The 19,816-nt window shown below is 37.6% G+C and overlaps 2 protein-coding genes across 2 annotated transcripts; one reads left to right on the top strand and one right to left on the bottom strand.

Annotated features, from left to right (window-relative positions):
• Window positions 1-652: 652 nt before the first annotated feature.
• Window positions 653-11,734, top strand: MIOS (missing oocyte, meiosis regulator, homolog (Drosophila)). Its single transcript, XM_010288440.1, has 10 exons — window positions 653-2,013; window positions 2,220-2,318; window positions 3,262-3,519; window positions 4,819-4,988; window positions 6,663-6,728; window positions 7,357-7,515; window positions 8,277-8,429; window positions 9,719-9,923; window positions 11,021-11,150; window positions 11,389-11,734. The coding sequence occupies exons 1-10, from the start codon at window positions 717-719 to the stop codon at window positions 11,483-11,485; spliced, it is 2,634 nt and encodes an 877-aa protein (XP_010286742.1). The 5' UTR covers window positions 653-716; the 3' UTR covers window positions 11,486-11,734.
• A 5,082-nt stretch (window positions 11,735-16,816) lies between these two features.
• RPA3 (replication protein A3, 14kDa) lies at window positions 16,817-19,676 on the bottom strand (the record flags this gene model as incomplete). The annotated part of the gene is made up of 3 exons (XM_010288441.1): window positions 16,817-16,899; window positions 17,392-17,500; window positions 19,602-19,676. Coding segments are annotated over 3 exons (267 nt in total), but the record flags the coding sequence as incomplete, so codon positions are not given.
• Window positions 19,677-19,816: the final 140 nt, after the last annotated feature.

The raw sequence follows: 19,816 nt of genomic DNA on the forward strand, positions 1-19,816 counted from the left end.
ATGTGTAGGCACGTGTAGTGATTCTGGACGTACAGCTACTGAAAGTGTAAATGATAATTAACAGCAGTGTAACCTTATGAACGCTGCTAGGCCAACTATGAATGAAGAGAATGTGGCGTTGGGGCAGAAGGTGGGATGAGGAGCAGTAGAATAAGATGATGAGTGGAAAGTTGTATTTCTGTAGAAATCTTGAAAGAGGGCGAGTCTTTCTCGGGAGCAGACTTCAGACAAAACAGGTTCTAATTTTTGTCAATTAGTGCACATAAATTAGGCTGAGAAGTTTTCTTCTACATGTTTTAGGGAGTGGCTGTTTACCAGCAGCACACCCACATACCATGCCACATCATATTTCAGGTAACTCCTCCTTTCATAAGGATAAAATAATACTGGTGTGGAGTTTGTAAACGCAGCAAATCCTGTTGTCAGTTTGTGGGTGGCTATGTTGGTTCTGTCTCGGTAGGTGTATCCCAGCAAAACCAAACTGTACTGCTGTGGAGACGATTCAGCATTTGGCCTGAAATGTGTATGTGGTAAATGCTTGGGCTAAAAGTCATTCAGAACTACATACTTTTTTGTTTAAAGGTAATATCAGATTACAAAAGAATTTGAGGTTTGATAACATTCCTACAAATTATTTTCTCAACAGTTTCCATATGAATGGATATCACCTGAATCTTCTTACAAGAGCTTAAATTGCTTGTAAACTTACCCTAAACATGAGTGGCTCGAAACCCGATATCTTGTGGGCCCCGCACCACGTTGACCGATTTGTTGTATGCGATTCGGAATTAAGCCTTTATCACATTGACTCCGCTGTAAGTTCAGAACTCAAGGCAGGGTCCTTGCGCTTATCAGAAGAAACTACAGCTACACTATTGTCAATAAATTCAGATACACCATATATGAAATGTGTGGCTTGGTATCCAAAGTACGATCCTGAATGTCTCCTTGCTGTTGGACAGGCCAATGGTCGAGTGGTACTTACTAGCCTCGGTCAAGATCACAATTCAAAATCTAAAGATTTGATAGGCAAAGAGTTTGTTCCCAAACATGCACGTCAATGCAATACCCTAGCATGGAACCCACTAGACAGCAATTGGCTTGCTGCCGGGTTAGATAAACATCGAGCTGACTTTTCAGTATTGATCTGGGATATCAGTAGCAAGTATGCCCCAGAGACTGCAATTGCTGCAGAGAAAGTAAGACTTTCATCAGGAGATCCGGAAGCAGGACTGGTAGTAACAAAGCCACTGTATGAATTAGGACAGAATGATGCTTGTCTCTCTCTCTGTTGGCTTCCACGGGATCAGAAGCTTCTTTTAGCTGGAATGCATCGAAATCTGGCTATCTTTGATCTGAGGAACACAAGCCAAAAGATATTTGTAAACACCAAGGCTGTCCAAGGAGTGACTGTTGATCCCTATTTCCACGATCGTGTAGCTTCCTTCTACGAAGGTCAGGTTGCCATATGGGATTTAAGAAAGTTTGAAAAGCCTGTTTTGACCTTGACAGAGCAACCAAAACCATTAACAAAAGTCGCATGGTGTCCAACAAGAACTGGACTATTAGCTACTTTAACAAGGGATAGTAATATCATTAGACTGTATGACATGCAGCATACTCCCACCCCTATTGGAGATGAAACTGAGCCAACGATAATTGAAAGAAGCGTCCAACCGTGTGAAAACTACATTGCTTCATTTGCCTGGCATCCCACAAGTCAAAATCGGATGGTAGTAGTGACTCCAAACAGGACTATGTCTGACTTCACAGTTTTTGAAAGAATTTCTCTTGCGTGGAGTCCAGTCACATCCTTAATGTGGGCTTGTGGACGACATTTATATGAGTGTACAGAAGAAGGAAAAGCTAGCTCCTTGGAAAAAGACATAGCAACCAAAATGCGGCTCAGAGCTCTGTCAAGGTATGGTCTTGATACTGAACAAGTTTGGAGAAATCACCTCCTAGCTGGAAATGAAGATCCTCAGCTGAAATCACTTTGGTACACTCTGCATTATATCCTTTATTTTACTGTAGTTTATATCCTAAGGAAGTGATATACCTTTATAGTTAAACTAGCTATATGAAATGCATGAAAGTCTTTAAATATAATGCAGCATCCTGTTAATACTTCACATATGTTAATAGGATGTGACTTTTAAATTTGAAAAAAAAATTTTCAAACACTGGGGAAAAATTAAGCTTCCTATACATGAAAATACTTATGAAGCAGTATACTGAAGATATGGATCAAAAACTTACAGGAAACAAAGGTCCTTTAGTTTATGCTGGCATTAAATCAATTGTGAAGTCATCTTTGGGTAAGAATGTTCCAACTTTTGATAAGTTCTACTGTAGTATCTTTACATAATGATGCACTCATGGGTTTGTCTTCAAAAATCATTGAAAGAAGCTATTTAAGCAGAGTATTTTTGTTTGTGTTTTAATATATCTAAGTTAACAGTTTATATTACAGTAATTTCCAGAATTTTCAGTGTTCTTTGAACGTTAGTAATCATAAAACCAAAATATCCTCAGAGGTAAATCATCAGCTGAACTATTTCAAGCATTTGGGGTTTGACTATGGTGCTGAAAAGTCTTGCTCCCCACATAACTACTTTATTTTTGAAGTTCCATATAGGGGTGTAGTTCTAGGAAGCTGACTTTGCTGTAGTCACTGCTGATGTACTAAGTAGATTTATATAACTATGTTTAAATAAGCTGCCATATTCTGAAGTGGTAATCACCTCCAGTGTATCACGTTATATCTCTCATGCTCAGTGAAGTTTTTATGAGTATAAACTATTATTTGAATCTTTCCTTCTCTGTTCATTATGTGTTGTATTAATATTTATGCTCCCTGGAGCAAAAAATAGCTCTTTCATGGTGGGAAAGCTTCTAGCACATTGATGCTTGCTGAGAAGAAGAGAACTAGTAGAGCAGGTGCTTGACTGTGTATTATGTATTTTCAAATTGAACATACTGATCACTCCTGCCAACTGTATAACAAGAATCTCCAAAATCTTAGGGGGTAGAGGAAAGAAAAAAGACTTAGTTGGAATATGTGGCAAGTTTAGGTGCATGATTTTAGCAGATCAAAATAATTTTCTGTATGCTGCTCCTTACCATGGAGTTATTAGTGTGTTAAAGTACTAAAACATGATACTCAGCTTTTGTATTCTGCTTTATGATTGAAATCAAAAGTGTTGCAATTGCAATTTAAATTGTGATTTAAGCATAATTTAACTCATTTCCCGTTTCTAGGAACAACGGAGAACCTCAGGCACAGCAGGAGTGGATCTGATAGACAGGCAGATATTATTCAGTACCTGAGTGAGGAGAGATCCTTGGCTTTGCAACTGTGTGGGTGGATAAAGAAGGGAACTGACTTAGATGTGGAACCTTTTTTAAATTCATTGGAACAGGAAGGAGACTGGGAGCGAGCTGCTGCTGTAGCACTTTTCAACTTGGACATACGGCGAGCAATACAAATTCTAAATAAAGGGGCTTCCTCGGGAAAAGGTGTGTATTGTGTTTACTATCTTTTACTTTACTTCGGTGTTACAATACCTTAGTAGATTTTTTCTGTAAACAAAATTACAGAAGATAGTACAGAAAAGAGGGCTCTTGTCTTACAAAATAATTACTTGCAGTTGTTGTATTGGAGCCTGGGAAACTGACAAATCCTGATCTTTCGCTCCTCAGACTATCATATACCTTACTGTCTAGTTAAAATAGATTGTATGTTTCAGAGTTACCTATTGATACATAGACCAGAAAGTTTTACACTCAGAACTAGTGGATTTATTTTATTTATTTTAATGGAATTAAAATTTTATAATAATTTTAATTCCATTTATTTTAATGGAATCACGTCGTGGCTAGACGTCATGTATATCTGCTTCCGTCAGGCTGTATGCAGCTTTCCGCCAACACGATGGCTGTGGAATAACTGAAATGAATATTCAGGGTCTGCAGAAAACCTTTGTTTTGGAGCAATATTTGATAAGAGTTGCAATGTGTGAGGGAAAAGTTAAGATACTGGAGCCAAGAGACAGTGGTATTTTTGTTATGTTTTCTTGACAGTATTCCTCCTACAACTCCAGTTGGCATCTGTATTCTCTTACTAAATTTAAAAGACTGTCTTGGCACTAAAGTGGGTAGGTAAGACATGAAGGGAGCAGTTAAGGTTCTTTTAGATTTAATATTGCTCCAAAAGGGGTGGGGGGAAGTGTGTGTGTGCTTTCCATAGGGAAGGTTCAGAGTGGAGACATGCTATCTTTAAATTAAAAAATAAAATTGAACTTTCTGACAGAATGAATATTTAGATGAAATGGATTTAATGTTTTTAGGAAACTTGTTAACGAAGCTGCTATATGCAATTGTCATCCTCCAGTTAGGTCTGTTAAGTGATGGCTTTATATATATATGTGTATATATGTGTGTGTGTGTGTGTGTGTGTGTATTCTTGTGGATATGAATTATGGTAATGACAGTCTTTTATAGCGATAGGAATACATTTAGCAGTTCAAAACTATTACAAAATACCAGAACCAGTGTGATGTTGCTTAAAGTATAATTCAAGGTGTCATGCATATTTTGACTTTTAGAGCTGTTAACCTGAACAGGGACGTTTAAAACAGAAACTGAAAAATGCTTGTGTATGCAAATTTATTTTAGCTAGCGTTAATTCTGCATTTTGTCTTGCATCCTGACAAAATTTTCTGTTTCAAACTAATGTTTTCAGTTATAGTTTTAGTTGGATGTATTTTAAGTCCTTAACTTGAATATTTGTTTCTCTGATTTTTTTTAATAAATCAGGTGATCTGAACCTTAATGTAGTAGCAATGGCTCTATCAGGCTACACAGATGAGAAGAACTCACTTTGGAGAGAAATGTGCAGTACTCTAAGGCTGCAACTGAACAATCCCTACTTGTGTGCTATGTTTGCTTTCCTAACAAGTGAGTCTGGTTCATATGATGGTGTTCTGGTAAGTAAATTTCTCTTATGTTAAAATAACTTTAAGTAATAAGTGCATATATATACACATATATAGGAGAATACTCTATTAATTAATCAGATTAGAATGTATTATTTTCTTCTCATGTTGGCAGATAGCATTTTTTTCTCTTAAACAGGCATCTCATGTTAGTGAATGTTGCGTTAGTGAACAGAGTATATAAAAACATGCATAAGCAGCCAAAATATTCAATATAGTTCACACAGAGGAATTATTTTTATTTTGGTGTGGAATTCTTAAACCATTAGAAATACGGTATCAAAACAATTTAAGCAGGAAGAAAAAGGGAGAGAGAGGTTGATAATGGAAATGCACAAAAGAGAGTAAGTGCAGGTGAGTTCCCAGAACTTTCACCAAGCGATATTTGCATTGAATTATATTTTATTTTTCCTTGCCTACTTGTGAAAATAATTTTACTATGTTGAAACAATAATAGTTTCACATCTTCTGAAATTGGCGTAAACTTACCTTGTGAAGAGCAAACTAAATTTTTAATTGTGAGATCTTTTGAGCCTTTAGAGGGGTAACATACTTGGTCCTTGGTTAAAGAACAACAGAAATACTTGATTCAGTAGGAATTATTTAGCTCAAGAGAGAACTCCTGTAATGCAACAGGGCAAGTGTCCTAAACCTATTTGAAGACAAGGTTGTCATAATATCATGCTTTTAGGGTATTAAATAAGAATAAGAGAAGAATCCCAGGGGAGAGAAACCTGAGTCTGGCAAGAGAGAATGCTTTTGTTCCCTGGATGTTATGTAATATTTTTGTAGTTGGTTTTTTATTGATGAATTGGAAACTGGCAGACCATAAAGTTTTGACTGGGGTTTTTTGGTGGTTGGGGTTTTTTCCTTTTCATTTATTTTTATTTTTACTTTAATGGAACCTGGTGACATTTACATGAAAAAGATTTTGCCATGCACATCTCCTTATTTTGGCAGTGTCAATCACAACTTCTATTCTGAAAATATCAGTAGGGATAAATATGGGCACCGATAATTACCAGAATTAATCTAGTTGAGGATTTTTTTCTTAAGTGTCAGAACTAGTAAAAGGACTAGAAACAGAAAGTAAATGCTATTGTATTGCTGTACCTTGAGTGCCAATATACTTGTGAGAAATCCATGTTCTGGGTGTTTGGTTTTTTTGTTGTTGTGGTTTTTTTTAGCTTTTAGTTGTGATTTTAGGAAGGAATTGACTGGTTAGGCTAGTTATTTTGTAAATATGGTAGATGAAAGTTTGTTTGTTTTTCTTGCCCCTGTGACTTGGTGAGACTCTTGGCTATATGTGCTAGAAGAGCTATGTGTCTTCTTTGCCCAGCCCCACATGTCTTGCAAAGTTTCTGTATCCAGGGTTTCAAAAACAATGTAGGATGTGTTGTACCAGGCTTTCTGCCATTTGAATAGATTGTTCCAGTAGTCAGACTGGAACAGTCTGGATATATTCAAACTGTATCTGAATATAAACAATCTGATAATTAGTGTTAGGTTTCTTCAGGTGCGATGCTTTCTTTGTCCATTATCAAATTCATAATACTAGTTATACAGTAGCGCAAATGTTTACATTTGCATTTACATTCAAAAACAATGTATTGAAAAAGTGGAAGCTTGAATGTGATGGTAGTATTCCCATTATTCTCTTCGAAGTACGAAAACAACGTAGCTGTACGAGACAGAGTGGCATTTGCTTGCAAGTTCCTCAACGATGCTCAAGTAAGTCTGTGGTTGCACATTTAAGCAAACTGTTAAGCTGCATTTTATTTGGAGGCAGAAGAAAATCTGTGGTGGACAGGGGTGAACAGTGGAAGCAATGAGTCGTGAGCGATTGTTTTTCTGTCCTCACAATAGGATATAAGGTGTGGTATAATCTGGTCTTCAGTTTGTACCTTCAGCTTGATTTTTGTCTTTTTTTTTTTTAATGTTGATGACATGCTAGTTTGTTGAATGTTACTGCATTAACTGTCTTACTGGAGAGTATTTGTACTTATTCAGTATTTATTTCCAGGTATTTATCTTCTCTGGAATTAAGGCTTGGTTTTACACCAGGAATGCTTTCTTTTAAATTCCCTGAAGTATTTAAAGAACATGTAACTTCCCTCTTTGCACTTCATATCAGGAGGCTTAAAGTTTGTTGATAAATACTTGAATTCTGGCGATATAGTGGGTGTAGCCATATACTTTTTTCTTTATAACATCCATCAAGCAATGTATTCTGTTAGCAAAAGACACTCTTAAAGAAAGCTATTCAATTATTGAAAGTTTTTACGTAGACCAATGTAAATGAGTTAGGAAGGGATGAACAGATGGCACAAGTTAAGTAAATTATTATTTGTTTTAATAGCTGAACAGGTTTATTGAAAAGTTGACAAATGAAATGAAAGATGCTGGGAATTTGGAGGGAATACTGTTAACAGGGTTGACAAAAGATGGAGTGGACTTAATGGAAAGTTATGTTGACAGAACTGGAGATGTCCAGACAGCAAGCTACTGTATGCTACAGGTTAGTGTTTCACTCAAAAATAAATGTTTATAGAAGACAACTAAGCATAGTTTCTTTAGCAGTATAGAATTGAATCTTGTGAACTGAAAAGTATTTTTATAATAATTTGTGACAATATATACCATGCTTGTTTTGTGGAATCATCTGAAGCACTCAGTGTTAGCCACAAACGTGTATCTTCACTCTCCCTGGTTGAGATAGCTTGAGTAGATAGTGGGGGGGATGCAAAAATTAGAAATAGTCCTTTTCACTAGCTGAACTGGGAATACTTATTCCCCTGCTTATTGCTGGTGTGTTTCCTGATAGGTTTGAAACTTTTTTTTTTTTGCTTCAAGATTTTGAAAGAGAACTGAAATGAGGGTTTGTTGTTTGTCTGTAGGTATTGGTTTTGGTTTTTTTTTATGATGAACTTGTCTTGGCCCTTACACAGTTGCAGCTATTGCCAGCACTGTGTTTAACTGCATATAAAATCATAACAATGATCTAGACTCCGATATGTGACAGAATTTTATAAACCTTCATCTGACAGATTTTTTAGTAGGACATGTTAGCACAGGTATTTTCAACTGGAGAGGCAGACTGAAAAAAATTTTTATTAAACTCGCATTACAGTTTAACAGACAATGAATATTCTTCTAGACAAATTACACTGTGTTATTTCCCATATCTTGTAGTATGCTTTGTAAAGTCTTTTGAAAAAGTGAATAATACGTGTTGTGTATCTTCAGTGTGTGTCTGACATTTTTTCCTGCCTGATTTAGGGTTCTCCGTCAGATGTACTTAAGGATGAGAGGGTTCAGTACTGGATTGAGAACTACAGGAATCTTCTAGATGCTTGGAGGTTTTGGCATAAACGCGCAGAATTTGATATCCATAGGAGTAAGCTGGACCCCAGTTCAAAACCCTTAGCCCAGGTAAATGTAATTCTTGTATGAAGTTTGACCAATCCAGAAGGGAAAGTGGCATGGTACTTCTGTAGAAAAAAGTTGCTGGCTGCACCTTGACTTCTGTGAAAGATTCATGTGCAAAAGAAAGATTTCAACTAAAGCTGCCCTAAAAAAGTAGCCCTGTTTTTTTCAATATAATTTTTGATATAGACTACAGAAATACAGTAAATAAAGCTACATTTCTTCGTATCTAACCTAGGAAATCAGTTCCCTACCATTTTTATTCAAGTATTGGGTTTTTTTTTCTTTTCTTAAACCTTTCTCTTTCAAATAACAGGCTGTCTTTCAGAAACTGTAACTTTTCATAACTTTTTCTGGGGAAACCATTTTTTTCCCTCCCATGTTGAAAAACAAAATCAGAGATGCATCATCCAGCTAAATGCTGCATCATGATGAGGATGATGCTGAAACCAGGGAATTGAACAAAGAAGCGGTTCAAATTGGCTCTGTTTTAATTGAAGCGAACCTCAAAGCTATTTTGGAGCCCTTGAACCTATGCTGAAAAGTGAACAGCAGCAACTTTCATTATCAGTTCTGAACATAAGCTAAACGAAAAACTGACGCCCTGTCCAAATGCTATCTACTTAACATCTGGTAGCCTTTCACATGGTCTCACCACAGCACCTTCCACTCCCTCATGTCTGCCAAGTATGTGCATACAAGCTTTAGGGCCCAAGGGTTTCTAAGGAAGGCTTTTTTGGAATTCATGTATCCGTCAGAGCTGTTTAAGGGGAGCTGCAGCCATACTGCTCCGAGTGGGAAGAAGTTGAGTTTACTGCGCCTTCCTTAATGCGATCAACATAAATAGCCCCTAAAGAGTTTAAAATATGTGCTCATTGGTATCAAGTCACTACTTGTGGCATAAGGAAAATCCTCATGTTAGGGACTCTAGAATATGTCACCTGACTATAAGGAGGGAGACACCAGATTTAATGGAGTGAACTTCATTTCATTCCTTACTGCAGGTATAGCTTTTTATTATCTTAAATATTACCTTTCCAAATATTAGCTGTTGTACATGTTTTTATGTGCTTTTGAGGTAAGTGGGCACCATCAAGGCCTACTTCTCAGAACTGTGTGTGAAATCTGTAAGCCAAGATGTTAGGAACTCCTTCACAAGTAGCCTTGGCTTTCCAGGGCACTTTGTAGAATATCCAGTAAATAAGGCTTTCGTAGCTTGAACAAATTCACTCATAGTTGTAGCAAAAATGGAACCAGACAAAAAAAAAAAATTAATGTGTTTTTATTCACTTTAGGTGTTTGTGAGTTGCAATTTCTGTGGAAAATCAATCTCCTACAGCTGTTCAGCTATTCCTCATCAGGGACGAGGTTTTAGCCAATATGGAGTTAGTGGTTCACCAACTAAGTCAAAAGTTACGAGCTGTCCTGGTTGCCGTAAGCCCCTTCCTCGCTGTGCACTTTGCTTAATAAATATGGGAACACCAGTTTCCAGCTGTCCAGGTATGACACGGTGTGTTTTAGTTACTCAGCTAGAGTACTAGTTGGAGGCCTAATGAGCAGTTCCTGTTGGAATACCTTCAGTTGCACCTTTTTCTTTATATTTGTATTCGTACTATAAATATTCATATCTGTCATTTTGAGGGAGGGAGACCATAATCGAAAACTTGTTTACATACCATCGGATTTTATGATGAAATCTATGTCTCAGTTCTTTGATGTCAGACAGCATGCACAATTACTGGTTCTGACTGTTTTCCCAGTGAGATTGTCAGTAAAATTCCATGGTTAGACAGAAGCAAAGATTCAAGTATTGTGGTGGTCAGTATTGTGAGCCTTAAAACTGTAAGAAATGGGGATTGAGATTCTTGAGATGAATTGTAGGGACGCTACATAAATCTTGGAATGTAAATGAATTGATTTTTAGCTGGAAGAGGAAGAGAAGAATAAATTTAATGTGATATACTTTCTGTCAAAAATTATGCAAAAATGTATGGGTCATGCTGTCACAGCCAGGAGATACTATGACTGGAATTTTTTGGTTCTAAACATCTTGGGCTCAGTGTTATACAAGGTCTAAATGAAATTGATTTTGTCCATATTTTAAAGTCAGTCTTGTTAAAGAGCCATGTGCAGTTGTCATCTATTTATATATCCTCATTCTCTTACTGATCTGTTATGACTTCTTTATTGTAATTGTTCCAATTAATAACTTAGATTTTTTGTGGCTTTATATTTCTTTTTGAAGCAGAGCATTTCATGTGCAGTAAAACAGGTCCATAATTCACTGGAACATAAATCGATCACTGAAACATAAATCACCGTTGAAAGAGATTCTGTCTGTACAATTTGTTTAATAGGCAAGTTTAACATGTCCATAAGATGTGAAACAGCAGCTCAGCAGTATAATTCTTGTTTTGGCTTTTCACCAGTTCTTATCTGTTTAATAAGCTTACTGACTTCTCTTTTAAAATCAGGCCATTTTTTCACATGATGTTTCTAATTTCAAGTTTGTTCTAATAGTGTTACTAAGACTGAAATATAAAAGAAGGATAATGATTTACAAGCATATTTGTGGGTGTGGGTTTGCCTCTGCACAGGAGGATCCAAGTCAGATGAAAAAGTCGATCTTAGCAAAGACAAGAAGTTAGCCCAGTTCAACAACTGGTTTACTTGGTGTCACAACTGTAGGCATGGTGGACATGCTGGGCATATGCTTAGCTGGTTCAGGTAAGTTGATGTTAAAATCTTTCTTATTCCACACGTGTATGCTGCACTGAGTAGGACATGCCTTGTTTGCTGCATCTGTTATTAGAATGTGTGTTGGTTCAGAACATAAGCAAAACTTAACTATGATGCTGAGTTTTTCTGATACTGTTTCCCTGCACATACTTTAACGTATAGCTTACAAAATTCTTGTTAGTTTTATTTTACCTGTTTTTTTCTTTTTTTTGCGGTTGTTATCTAGGGACCACACTGAGTGCCCGGTTTCTGCCTGCTCTTGTAAGTGTATGCAGCTGGATACAACAGGGAATCTCATTCCAGCAGAGACTGTCCAGGCCTAAATATTATTTTCAAATGTGAGGCTCTCTAATGGATGTCTGTTGTAGTCCAAGCATGTATTTTAGACAAAGGTCATTTGTGACTTACTGACTGTGAAAAAATAAATTGCTATCTGATCAGTAAAGTGATGTGTGTATGACTGCTTGGTAGAAACAGGTATTCCTGAAATGAGCCTCTGTGGTCCTTGCTGAGAGGACTGAAGCAGTTCAGTTAAAAAGCACTCCTGGAATTGTGAATGCTTTGGATTCGCTAAAACTTTTAATAAAGTTTTCAGGGTAATGCTGATCGACCCTTTTCTTTGTTTTCCAAACAAAGCAGTGTTATATGCTGTGTTCAGTGAAGGTGGGCTTTCAAAATAAACACCTGAAAAGTGTTCTTCAGAAGATTGTGATGCTGTGGATTCCTCCACTCATTGTTTGATCACACTTTCTTGTCTGCAAACCATCATTTCCTTGTAAGTTCATTTGAAGTGCCACTGTTAATTGTATTCTCAAGATTTTTGTTTTAAAGGAAAATCCATTTCCTTCTGTTCCCAAGTTTTGTTAATCATAAAGCAATATCTTTGCAATTCAGGGTCTTACTTAATTTACCTACATACCTAGCTGATGTGAATTTTAACGCTAAAGAATTCTGGGGTTTTGTCTCCTAGAGATGTCTATATCCTAGAGAAGAGTTCTCTGAAAAGTCATTTGTCTGTTTCAGTGCAGAGTGCAGGTAAACTACAGGAGGTTTCATCTGATTAATTTTTAACATAGTACTGTGAAGGGCTGAAGTCTCAAGGACTGGAGACATGTAAATATTTAAGTTTTAAACTACATGCCAAGTCTTGACTACAAAAATATTTGAAGACTTCTGGGTAATCAGCATTTCCGTGTACTTCTGAAATACGCTGGGAGGTATGAAATCAACCTGTGTAAATCCTGATTCTGGTCACTAGTGGACACCAGTCTGTTCCCAAAAGGCTGCACTATTTTAGGTCATTGACCAGAAGTGGTTCTAGCTATGTTACCAGCTGGAATTAAGATTATTTATTAACTTGAGGGAGAGTCAATGATATTTTGCTAATACTGTGCTAGAACCTAATCGGTATTGTTGTCCTTGATTTTGTAGGCAACAACATTCACACAAATTAGGGAAAAAAAACACCTGTTTTAAGGTATGTGATGATAACATCAGTTTACTTGGTGTGTGTTTATTTACTAGTAGAAACAGTATATGAGTTACTTAACACTTCTGTGCTATGAAATACTAAATGGAATGCTAGCAATAAACTGGTACCATATTGCCAGGACTGTGAAAATTGGTGTTTTGAAAGAGAATATATTGTAATATACCACTAGTTCTAAGTGCTCTAGTGTAGTTGCAACAAGATGGAATGTGGAAATGTTTTCTGTAGATGTACATGATGACATTCAGGACTTTGGGTTGTATTTTCTCACTAAGCATTAATATTGTAATACATCTGCTACATTTATTCTGATCTAATTTTCTTGCCTAATTGGCAAAGATCTTTTAAAAGTAAAAAATCTAAGAGGTACTTGATATTTGTAGGCATGGGAGTGCAGTTACTTTTTTTCTTGTTAGAGTATTTATTTCTCTTTCCTGTATTTTTGCACACTATGTTGCTGTTGAAGGGCTCTTCAAAATGTTCTCCATTTATAAATGTAAACTGGGGGTTAATGTATGATACTCTATTTATATAAAAACAGACAATAAAACTTGCTTTATGGAAATGAGGTTTTGTAAGTATCAAGGATATGTTTTTATTCCTCTGTAGTAACATTTAGTAAATTTTCATGATAAATTCCATGTCCAGGTGATGGCAACTACTAACTTATGAGGTCTCATTTTCCTATGTAAAAAAAAGTCATTTATAACATTTTTGACTTGACTATACCTGTTTGTCAAATTCTATTATTTCATTAAATTAGGTGCTTACTTTGATATTCAGCATGTCTTTGAAATGTTTTGGATTATGAATATGTGCATATTCTGGCACAGTGTAACTACCAGTTTTGGCTGTTGTAATTGGTAATCAGGCATGTTTTTAATGATCAGATTTTTTCCTTGTTTTGCTTTTAAATTAATAAAGCTGTGATTTTGGGGGTGATTTGTTGTCTTCTAACAAAAAGTATAGCTACAGACATTTTATTTTATAGCTCCAGTTACTGTTACATTTCCTGTTTTCTGATACCTGCTTTGATAGATTTAACTAGATGAAGGTGACCTTGCATACTATAATGTTTTGACCCTATGGTTCATGCTGATTACATTCCATTATTTTCATTTCATGATATGCTCCAGCCTTGCCTCCCTTCCCTGATGAAGCACATTCCCCCTCTGAGCTGTCAGAACAGAGAGGGAAGTTACAGTAGCTTGCTGGCCCACAGGGCTGCTCCCGCTTTATCTGGGAGTTCTGTCCCGCGGCCAGGGACTTTGAGCAGGGGTGACTCTTAAACACTGAGTGAGAATTTCCATGTCGACCAGACTCACCAAAGACAGGTTTGGCTGGAGAAAGTGGAGGTACCTGGACAGCAGCATGTCCCTTGTTACAGCAGCAAGCCCTTGTGACTCCACACAAGAGCCAGAGGAATGCAGCTGTGCTGTTGCCCTCCCAAAGTGGAGAGATTCTTTCATCCCGTGAAAGAGAAAACTCTGTTACCTGTTTCATAATTTTTTTGCAGTTTAGCCTGCTGGACAGCTAAAACAGACTGATGGTTTAAGATCTGTTTCTTAAAACACAGCTCTTCAGAACAGTGTTTCATGAAGACTGGACCACCTAGCAGTCCCTGCAACAAGGCAGGCAGCCTTAAGCTGCGTCTTATTTTGAAGAGCTTAGTAACCAGGTTCTGCTAAAGCCTAACCTCCACTGCAGCCAAGACAGTGCAGTTTGGGACCTGCTCAATCCCTTCCACCTTTCCAACCACAATCTTGCCCGGTCTGTGCTTCCCCGGTGCCTCTGGCAGATGCCCCTTCTGTACCAGATTTGTTTTTTTCCAGTTATGGTTACTTAGAACAGGCTCCTGCCAACTATGCCAGATGCTACAGGAGAAGGCAATGTGACAGCATCCTCCAGGCCAATGTTAGGAAGGGCAGGGAGAAAGGTGCCAGATTCCAGAAGTCAGTCACAAATGTGGTGGGAGCAGTAGGCTTGCTGTCCTGCTCCAATGACAGGAACCTCTCCCAGTCAGCCCTAGCTGCATCATTCACTTCATAACCCCCTTTCCTCTCCCTGCTTTCTACCCTTTTCTACCCTCATGTCCTCCCAAAGAAGCCACCAGCTCCTCTTCACACCTTCCATTACTGGCCCTGGTTTTGGTGACATCCCCTCTTTGGTGTTTACAATACAGTTGCCCTGGTGACTCCTCTTTGGTCAGCGACCCACAAAGTCACAATTTCCCATTTTATTATAGCTACAAGCTCTGGCAGTTTCTCACACCTTTATTTTCTTAGTGTAGTCCTGAGGGTTAGCAGGCCCCATGGTTATTCCCTTCCCATGGGTATCTGGAATGGCTGGCAGTTTCCCATATTGCTATCCTGGTTAAGTGCATATATGATCTGAGCATTACTTGTCCTTTAATATAAGCATATTTTACAGTTATTTGCATTGCTGTCTTGTTTGTATAGCTATATAGACAGAGTAGGCCATTTATTCACAAACCTTGACAGTCTATAGAGAATCAGATGACTGAAAAACACAAAGAGGAAACTTTTAGTTGTATATTGCTTGCCTAGCCACATATTGTCGCTGCGGGACTGCATGAACAAGAAGAGTCTTGACTGACAAAGGGAAACTGTAGCATTTATCACTCGGATGTGTTCAAGTATTTACAACACAAGACCACATATCCAAGCATGGTCTCTGGATGGAAGTAAAGTGCTATAGCCATCTAGTGGTAGATTATTTTATTAGGCCTGGATCGTCTCGGTAACTAACTGTACGTAACATTTTTACAGAATATATGTACATGCACAAAATACCAATTTTCTGAAGTAGAATAGTACAAAATAATTTTAAATGCTCCAAGTACATGCATGCAGTTATTAAGTATGACATTTTATTCTACTGAGCATTACAATATAGCAGTGTTAGCACTACAGGAGAGAGCATGGCATCATGCCACAGGGACCTCATGTTCTTGTTTGCTATATGAGACTGACTCATACTTCAGAAGTCCTCCTTCCCAGTAACAGTAACTTTGTTATTGTCTGTCTTCTAAGTAGAGGGGAAAAAAACAGATCACCTGTTAACTTTGTCATTCACCCGTTTGTAGTAACTTGGATAAACAAGAAGTCTTGAAAACATAAATTCCTGGAATGAAAGCAGAGATGTCTGTTTATAAATAAGCACAAAGCTAGCAGTCTTAATAAGGCACTAAATCTAGCTATTAAACCAGAATCCTGTTTGTGTGAAAGATTAATGAACATGGCTAAGGTATATTTAAAATACTTTGATTTTATTTATTCATTCACAGACAATATTTCCAAAGTTAGATGTCCCTTTGATTGTATTACCTTAAGAGATGTAAGAACTCTGCTATGTGCTGTAAGTAGCCTGGATAGTAACAATAATAGGGAACTATGTGGAATTTTGTATGAATGATTGAAGTCATCATGACAAGCTGGCTGAATATGGTACTTCTGCTTAGACTCCCACCAAGGATGAAGGCTGTGATGGAAACTCAACAGCACTTGAAATCCACAGGCCTAACTAGACATCTCCCAAGCATTTTAACATCAGTGCCAAAGGCAAGTACCTTGTACTCCACTTTATTAAAATTTACATCTGTCAGGTAAAATAGAACAGGAGTCGCCCTTTATCACTGAAAATAGCACTCTAACATGTAATACTGACATGAGTAGTTAAATGTAGTCAGATCTTTTTTATTGGAGAAGAGACCATTTTTCAAGACACAAAATACCCTCCCCATGTTCAATACATTTATATCAAAGTAAATGAAATTAAAAAAATTCCTTACATTAAAACCCCACCAAATGTCTTCGAGTTTCCTGTGAAGTATCCTAGAACCTCTGCCAACAAAAAGATGCCTACAAAACTTCAGTTTCTAGCAAGTCCAATCCTGCAAGAGAATACTCCTCATGGATGCAAAAGGGTTAAATATATACAGACAGTGAGATATCCACAGAAGTGTTCTTCTTACTGCATAAATTAATTTTCAAATAAAACATTCTTCAGTGGCCATCCATGGCACACATAACAGCATCTTTTCAGTTTATTTGTTGGAAATGAATGCAACTGTTAACATGCTGTGAGGCAAGAAAGCTACAGTACTGTTGTCCCCTCTGAAACTCTAAATATATGCTAAGAAAAATCAGGTGTTCCGCCCAGTACCAAACGGGAAGTATTCAGGGAATTCATGAATAATTTTCAGTGCTTCGTTGTAGAGTTCCAGATCTGAAACAGGGCAAAGAAAATTGTTATGATGCGTAAGCTAAACTCTCCACAAGCAAATGACAGTATTAAAATGCTGCTTATTTTAAAGCACTACAGCTGAGTGTTCCCAGTCTCCCTCATCCTCCCCAGTTTTCCCAAGGCAGTCACAGTCTCATTGCTTGCTTTCTGGAGGGTTATTTTTAGGCCTGCTAGCTGCACAAGCACACACACAAGGTTCAGTGCAAGGCAAGAACCACATGGCTGGGAGAATGACCAGACCATGGCAATGATCTAGACTGGCTCCAGCTTTGAGTCAGTCCCTACAGTCTGAAAGTAAACCAGTAATTTTGTACATAATTTTTGCCGTGACTCTCTTTTTCTACATTCTACTCCATATCTGGCAGCTTGAAGAAAGACCTTGTCCGTATAAGGTAATCAGGCCTTCCCTTCTTACTTATCAAAGCAGAGTTCAGAACAAAAAATTAATTTGTCATAATGTATATTCTTACTTACCAAATGGACTTTTATCTTCTCTGAACTGAACGTATGACATGCACATGATGGTTGCCTGATTTGTTACTCTTCCCACTACTTCAATAACTCCCGAGATCTCTTCATCTAGCTAGAAAATATAGCAAAAATGAGATCAGTATTACCAAATCAGCTGCTGTCTCTACTGCACAGCACTTGAGCTAGGAACACTTCACAACTGAAGGTTAAGGTTTGTTCATGACAACGGATTTTGTTCCATGTCAAACAGTACAGTACTACTGAACAGCCCTGCGCCCCTCCCCCAAAAAACCACTACAAAAGCCTTGAGCAACTTACAGATTTACAGTTTTTGTAACAGGCAATTCAGTACCGACTGAAAAAAATTAGGAAGAAGCAAAGGGAAGATACCACTTTATAAGTACATAAAACTGTATAATTTAATCACTGAACAGAGACTAATCTAGGACACAGAGGGCAGAAGAATATGTATTTTAGTGCATTGCCTTCAAACCTGAGTAAATTATTGAACTCTGCAAGAGCTGAGGAAGTATCACACATGCCAGAGAGCAGCTCCAGCATTCCAGGTTCATGAAGTATAATCGGAAATGGTTTCTTAAGTAACCTGTCGGTAAGTGTTCAGAATATGAAGATGTTGACAATAACAAGCCTTTGGTTGAATACGAAAGAAAAAAAAAGCTAAAAATGTTGTCTTACTCCAAAGTCATATAGCTTGAACGTGTTTTCTTTCTTTTTCTAAGATACCCATTTTAAAAGTACAGTACTATTTCAGTAATACTCTTCCAATATCGAACTCTTACTTTTATCTTTCTAGTAAGTTTCCTGGAATAGAGCAATAGATTCCCTTCCCATAATTTTGGGGTTTGCTGTTGAAAGAAGGAACTACACACATGCAAACAAATGAATCTGTTAAAGGGGGGGTAAAAAGTTAGAAAGCATTTTGATTAGCAAATCTAGAAGTTCCTCCATTTACACCTGGGGATCCAGAAAGATGAACCCTGCATGTTTTTTCTGTGCACACCACTTTCCTCTCCCTCACAGGCTGATCAACAGTGGAACACAGACTGGGAAGCACCCAACACTGCAGCTATGCATTTATGAAATTTGCCCATTTAGTCTGTCATGGCAAGTTGTGGAATCGTTGGTCAGGTGTTGGCATCTGAAGTTTTGACAACCTAAGGCAGGAAACCTTTTCATGAGCTCAAGATGGAGTTAGGAGACAGGCAAAACTTGTAGGAAAGCCTTTTTTGTTCTTCAGTTTGAAGATGAAGTCAGCAAGCTTCACATTTATAAGACAAAACTCTTTGCGAGATCAAACTACATTTTTCATCAAGGAGAGACTCCTGTCTTGAAAGTCAGAGAGTACCGTGTACAATTATTTCACATGGAAATGGCAAGATTTCTCAGTGTTTAACAACTCATTCAGAGAAAAAAGATGGAAAGGCTACATACATGCTCAGTTAAGTTAGAGCATTTGCCATCACAATGAAAATAATCCTTTAATTACAACATTTGCTAGAGGAAAAAAAATACAGACAGACGAGAATGCCAGGGCGTTATTCCTTTACTAGCACATGGTAACAAAGAAAGCAATATTTTTGTGCAGTACTTAGAAGCAGATCTTATACCCATTGCATTAATTGCTTGATTTTTTAATTTTTTTAAGAAAGAATGCTTCAAACCAACTATGAAGTTTACTGGAATGCTATGACAAGTGTTCTAAGAGGATATAGAAATGTCAACTCAAAAGCCTCTTGAGAATACCATATTCTTGGGGTTTTGGATTATCTTCACAAAATACTCTGTTAGGCATATAAAGGCAATATGAAAAAGGGAGGAAAAAGTGAAATTAAAATAAAGCTAATACATGTAGTGGAATATATTACACTATAAACAATGAATAGAATAAGACAAAGTAGCCAGACAAGGATGTGTCTGTCAAGGAATGAGTTCTCCAAAATCAGCTGAAAATTGATGAAGACCAAGGCAGTTCATGAATATGGAGACTGCAAGTTAGCTAGAAGATGCAAGAAGCAGAGGCAGTGAAACATAGGTAAAAAAGAGAGAAACCATTTTTTTGGCTTTTTTTTTTTTTCCTTTCCTGACTAAAAACTCAATACATGCAAGGCACGCACAGGTTTCATAAGGGAAAAAAAACCTCTGGTATCCACCAGAAGCAACATCAAGTATTTACAAAGTATTCCTTAACTCACAGGTTCGCTCAGCTCCACAGTCGTATGTTTTCCTTCTCCATCCGAAAGCACGAAAAGCTTCCCAGTAGGATGAATCTACAAGACATTAGGCCTGTGCGCTCAAAAGGCGGCTGTAAGCGTCACAGCTTTAGCCGCCTCCACCAGAACTGCGCGGCGGGCCCTCCTCCGAAAGATCCCACCGCTACAGCCGCCCCCCGCCCTGGTCCCGGGACGAC

Source organism: Phaethon lepturus, unplaced genomic scaffold (assembly GCF_000687285.1).
Source record: "Phaethon lepturus isolate BGI_N335 unplaced genomic scaffold, ASM68728v1 Scaffold57915, whole genome shotgun sequence".
NCBI lineage: Eukaryota > Metazoa > Chordata > Aves > Phaethontiformes > Phaethontidae > Phaethon > Phaethon lepturus.